At 40.5% G+C, this 5850-nt stretch overlaps 1 protein-coding gene across 1 annotated transcript in view; it reads right to left on the reverse strand.

Annotated features, from left to right (window-relative positions):
- Positions 1-5850, reverse strand: part of arid1b (AT rich interactive domain 1B (SWI1-like)) — a gene marked incomplete in the record, with an annotated part of 225344 nt that overhangs the window by 10126 nt on the left and 209368 nt on the right. Inside the window, 1 exon segment of the mRNA XM_024269837.2 lies at positions 4247-4466. Coding sequence (XP_024125605.1) covers positions 4247-4466 — 220 coding nt within the window.

Raw genomic sequence — 5850 nt, forward strand, 5'->3', positions numbered from 1 at the left:
AAAATCAGCTCTGGATGAGGATGGCGCCATCTGCAGGGAGCAATGAGAGATTCTGCTTTGCACTAGGTAGAGGGTCTGCAACCTGTGGCTCCAGAGCCACCTGTGGCTCTCCTTGACCAAACATAAAATAAGTCATGGAGACTGCTGACGCAGCCATGTCGACCGTCTGAGTCAGCAGCTCCTTAACCAAAACTACCTAAAGAAAACAAATAATCAAAGCCCGCAAACTAAGACTAACATGGTCCAACCACAAACTAAAATAACAAAACCAGCAGTATAAGACTGCTGACCTTTGATGTATGAATTTCTGTTTTTGTTTTTTCATAGTCTTGTTATTTGGAAATGAATTTCCTAATAATAAATTATTCTATTCTATTCTATTCTATTCTATTCTATTCTATTCTATGGGACTCCTTCTAGGTTTTGATCAGTAGAAAACTAGTCCAAATGGCTCTTTTACTGTTACCCCTGCATTGGGTTCACACTGGAGGCGGAAGCGGTGCGGAGCAGAGTGTGCGGCATCCGCGCTCTCCTGCTATTCACACCAGATGCGTAATTTTTCGCAACGGTCGACTGCTAAAGCTTTTTTTTGTTTTTGCCATCATATATATCTATATATATATATATATATATAGATATATATGCATGGTGCGAGCCTTCTGTAGAGGGCTGCGGCGCTCCACACCTGTTGTAAACCACACCATAGGTTAACAAGGGTCCCGAATAGAAGCGGCTTCAGTTCCAGTGTTAAACAGGTGTTAGGAGTACAGTGTTCCCTTTCATTTATCTTTCTGTTTTTGTGCTTTTCATTATTAAAAACGCACTGCTTTTAGTTGTTTGTTTTTTGAGTTTATGTTTTACAATTTTTATTTCTTTAGTTAATGGTGGGTTTTTGCAGACCTCACATTTTGGGGGCAATGTTCCCCCTCTTTCCTTATGTTTAAATATGGCCTTGGTATAAAGTGAGGGTTTTTATAGCCTTAAAACATCTATAATTCCACTTTAATTTAATTTCACCTATCATGGTTTATTCTTAGAATGTAACCTAACCTAACTTATACCTGAATCTTAATTCAGTAACTTAAGTTGTGACCTTGTATCTAAGCTTTATTTTGAAATCTCGCTTTTACTCACAGCCATTGTGAAGAAATCCTTAAAAAAGTCAAAACAGGAAAAAAAACTCCCACCTTCTTTAAGATGAAGTTACAACTGGATTAATTTGCTCTTTTGTTATAAAGAAAAAAAATCTGTTTCCCAGTTCAGATGACTGAGAAATTACAGGAATGTGAAGCTGCAAGAGCCCTTTATCTAAAGCAGCTGCAGCCAGCCAAAACCACAGGACACAAATTCCCAAACTGATTGGAAAATTGGAACGTTCCAGCTGTAAAAATGACAAAAACAGCCAGAGAATAACCAACTAATAAGCATTTAGTGTAGGAAAGCCGTTTATGGGAGATCCTTGGTGGCCTTTCGCTTTGCAGGAAAAAAATAAAATCAAATCAAATTCCGAAGACTTAAGCTTTAAATATTCATGCAGGATTCTGAATTATTCAAGAGTACTTCCTGCCTCTACATCACAGGAGAGCGGGAGGAGGAGAGACGGACAGAGGTAAGTGGCGTCCCGTGATGTTGAGCAGAGGTGGGAGAGAGGGCAAAGACGGGTCAGCGGGCATTAGCGATTTCTCACTTCCTGGGATTTCCCCCCGTTGTCAGGACGGCATGAATATGCACAGGTGGAGGGGTGCAAACAATAGCGGGGGTGAGTCAGGGTTAAGAGGCGTTCTTCAAGTGCAGATCCAGCGGAGTGGAGGTATGGAGACTGGGTGGAGAGGAGCTCCGACACAAGTGCCCTTTGCTCCACATTTAGAATGAATGAGAGATGGGGGGGTCCAAGAGGCAAACACTTAATATATGTGTGTGCAATAACAGCCTGCATGTGTGTGAGCGGGTGACATAATCTGGAGGGGTGGTAGTATGAGAGGAGGAGGGGGGGGGGTCAGCCAAGCTGGGTTTTGTGAATGAAAGGTGAGGGGGAGGTCACGTTTGTTTACGTTCTGCATTCCAGTCCTCATTAATCACTCTCAACTGTGCACCACCAGCCGCCACATAAACACACACTCTGCCCGGCCCACCCCGCCCTGCCGCCACCAGCCCTCTGGACAGGCTCCCTCGGTGACAACACTGAGCTGTCAGTCTATATATAGGCTGGCAAAGTGTCAGAGGGGGGTAGGGTGGGGGGACTGCGGCAGGGTGAGGTGGAGATTGCGGCGACACAATAAACGGATGGGAAGTTCTACTTTTAATCAAGCTTATAATGTTAAAAAACTTAAAGTACCATCAGTTGTTCTCTGCATTTGACCCGTCCCCAGGGGGAGGGGTGAGCTGCAGACACAGCTGCGCTCAGGAACCATTTGGTAGTTTAACCCCCTAATCCAACCCCTCAATGTGTCAAGGGGAAGCCTTGGATCCCATTTCTAGAGTCTTTGGTATGACTTGGTCTGGATTTGAACTCATGACCTTTCAGTCACAGGGTGGACACTCTACCACAAGGTCACTAAACTGGTATCAGTTTATCAAGGCAATGACTTGTTTTTATGAAAATTCAGTCACAGAATTGACCAATACAAGTTTTTGGATTGTCTTGGTCAGTAGGGGGTCGTAGACAGTAGTGGCCACATTTTAAAGGGAGAACAGGTGTGTCTTGCAGGTCATGAAAATGTTTTGTGTTTGTGCTAAGTCTATCACAATGTAAGCTACACACACTTGTAATATACAGGTGAAGCATTGAGGGTTTGCCCTACAATGCCCTAATGCCAGATAGTCAACTCCAGGCCTTAAGGGAGGCAGTTCTGCATGATTTCCTGATACCCAAAACCCTACTCATGACTGATTACCTGGTTCAGGTGTGTCCAGCCAATTACAAAATGCCAGAGCAGGATATGTTAGAAAACATGCAGGAATGCGACCCTCGAGGCCTAGAGTTGCCTATCCCTGCCCTAATGCCACACTTCAGTCATTAGTATGATTTGTGTACTGGCCCCTTTAATGACCATGTGGAGAAGTCACAAGAACAAGGTGTATGTATAATACTTAAGTGCCTGTAGGACAACTGTGGTGTTCCCATACAAACTTTGCTCTCATTGTCTGATTTCCCTTATTCTAATAATCAAGATTCACACAAGATGCACATACTTAAACAACACTCTTAGCACAGGTTTCAAATTTTAAAAATCTGCATGATGTGCCTGCGTCTCACCTAGCAACCTTCACGTGTTGTTTAAGTGTTTGCTACGACCTGTTGCCAGCAGCATGCCCGTAGTAAAAATGTGTGAAACATTTTCGCTCTACGGGCTCACCAAATGGTCAACGGTCTTCAAATTTTTGGACCCTGCACAAGTTTGCCATTTTTTGCCAACATACAGTCAGTATATACAAAGGATGTGACTAAGGCTTTTAAAGCACTAAAAATATATTCATACATCTATTTTAAACTCATACAAAGTTTAAAGCTTTGAAGATGACAAATAAAGCTCTACTTTTATTTCATGATGTTGTCTGTAAAGCAAAAAAAAGTAAAGTCAACTTTACGTCAACTATACGTCAACTACTCAATGTCTCTGGTGATTTAAGACATTTGTTTCCACCAAAAGAAATGCATGTGCCATCTGAAGCGAGAAGTCATCTGAAACACAAGTCGTCTCCTCTGTCTTGACCTCAGCGCGCCCTGCGATTATGCAGACCATAATCCATCCCAGATAATGCTGGCAAAGAGCTGCTTTGGAGGGCAGATGTTCAGATTAATTCTGCAGTTATGTCAGAAAGCTGGAACATGAGTTTATTCAAATGTGTTCATGTACAGACATGGGTCATGGGTACAGTATGGCCCGTGCTTCTGTGCATGCATTAATGTAAATCAGGACAGATGCTCGCTTCTACTCAATCAGCAGTTTGCGGTGTGTTGGGCAGGTGAAGAGCTGCAGGCTCTGTTACTGCTAGTCTCTACTGCAGACTAGAGGTGTGCTGATTCGGTTTGAGCATTGTTTTCTCTTCTTTATTGTCAGGGAAAGAGATAAAGATGGAGTTGGATGTGAGGTGCCACAACACCCAGCAACCCTGAATGTTCAATCCAAATGTTTTGACACACAAAAGTGTGTTGTGTTTTTGTGAGTTGGGTTTATTTGGAGATGCAGCAATATTCTGTGGAGAAGTCATAATAAACACTTTCAGTTGACCTGTTAGCACTTACCAGGCGATGGTGGCTGGATCTTGACCTGCTTCCTGTTGTCCCCTCCACTGATGCTGCTGCCACTGTTGCTGTCACCTGGTGGTTCTTCTCCCCTCTCCATCTTACATTCATAGGCGAACAGGTACTGGATGTACTGTTTCTTCAGTGCGCTGGCAGAACTACTGGATGTACCAACGTTCAGAGTCGTGGACAGCTCGCGCCACTTTTTGTTCTTGTTTACCTGGGCAAAGAAGGATTATTTTAGACAAGAAATAATATACAACTAAAAAGATCATTGTGACCACAGGAGCATTTCAGTGTATCTGTCCTTATACGTAGAAACATCCTCTTTGGTCAAGCTCAGAAGTGGATATTTAGTAGATAAAGGCATATGAAATATATCCAGAAACTTTACAAAACAAATCTTTTGAAGTAGTCTGGAGCTACTTCAGGTGTTCCAATGCTGCTTTGGTTTGCTTGAGTTGAATAAAAAAGTCAATCATTTGACACCAAAAGGAGAACTACACTTTTGTTTTATTGCACAAGCATTTTGGAAAATCCCATGAACTGCTGGTGGATTTTAGCTGTTGTCTCCTAAAGCAAATGGCTCAAAATTATGCAAACTTAAAAAAAAAAAAATCAATTTGACCATATATGTTTTATAAAATCAATGTGATTAAAGATGAAAAATAAAACAGCTGGGCTTTTTTTGTCGCTAATTTGCGTTCAATCCCATCACACTATGTTATCTGCTTTATTACCAGTTAGATATTATCTTTATTAGCATAAATAAAGTGAGCTATTACCTTTATTAGCTTTAATGGAGTGGGATATTACTTTTATCAGTGGTAAGATATTCGTTTTGTTAGCAGTGAAATAATAGCTTTAATAGCAGTGAGATATTAGCTTTTGACATTGAGATATTAGCTTTCCTAGCTTTATTAGCAGTGAGATATTAGCATTATAAGCAGTGAGATATTAGCTTAATAAGCAGTCAAATATTAGCTTTATTAGCGTCTTGAGTCGAGATAGCTTTACTAGACTTATAAGCAGTCAGATATTAACTTTTGGCATTAAGATATTAGCTTTTCTAGCTTTATAAGCATTGATATATTAGCTTTATTAGCAATGAGATATTAGCTTTATAAGAATCTGGCATTGAGATATTAGCTTTATTAGCAATGAGATATTAGCTTTATAAGAATCTAGTATTGAGATATTAGTTTACCTAGATTAATAAGCAGCGCTTTATTAGCTTGTTTTGGCTTTTATTAGTAGTGAGACATTAAGTCTGTTAGCAGTGAGATAATAGCTTTATTAGGAGATATCACTTTTATTAGCTTCATAAGAAGTGGTATATTAGCTTTATTCCCATTTGGCATTAGCTTTCCTAGCTGCATTAACAGTGAGATACCGGCGTTATTAACAGTAAAATGTTTGCTATATTAGCAATGAGATGTTAGCTTTATCACTTTTTCTATTTTTGAGGGAATAGTGGCAAATTATTCTGGCATCATAGTAGTGATAAATCAAAAGCAATAAAGTTTTTTTTTAGTATCCATACAGACTCTTTGTAATCACCATAAAAATTGTTTGCTGATGACAACCGGCTCTTCTTAGACACC

The sequence above is a fragment of the Oryzias melastigma genome, linkage group LG22 (genome assembly GCF_002922805.2).
Source record: "Oryzias melastigma strain HK-1 linkage group LG22, ASM292280v2, whole genome shotgun sequence".
NCBI classification, from domain to species: Eukaryota; Metazoa; Chordata; class Actinopteri; order Beloniformes; family Adrianichthyidae; genus Oryzias; species Oryzias melastigma.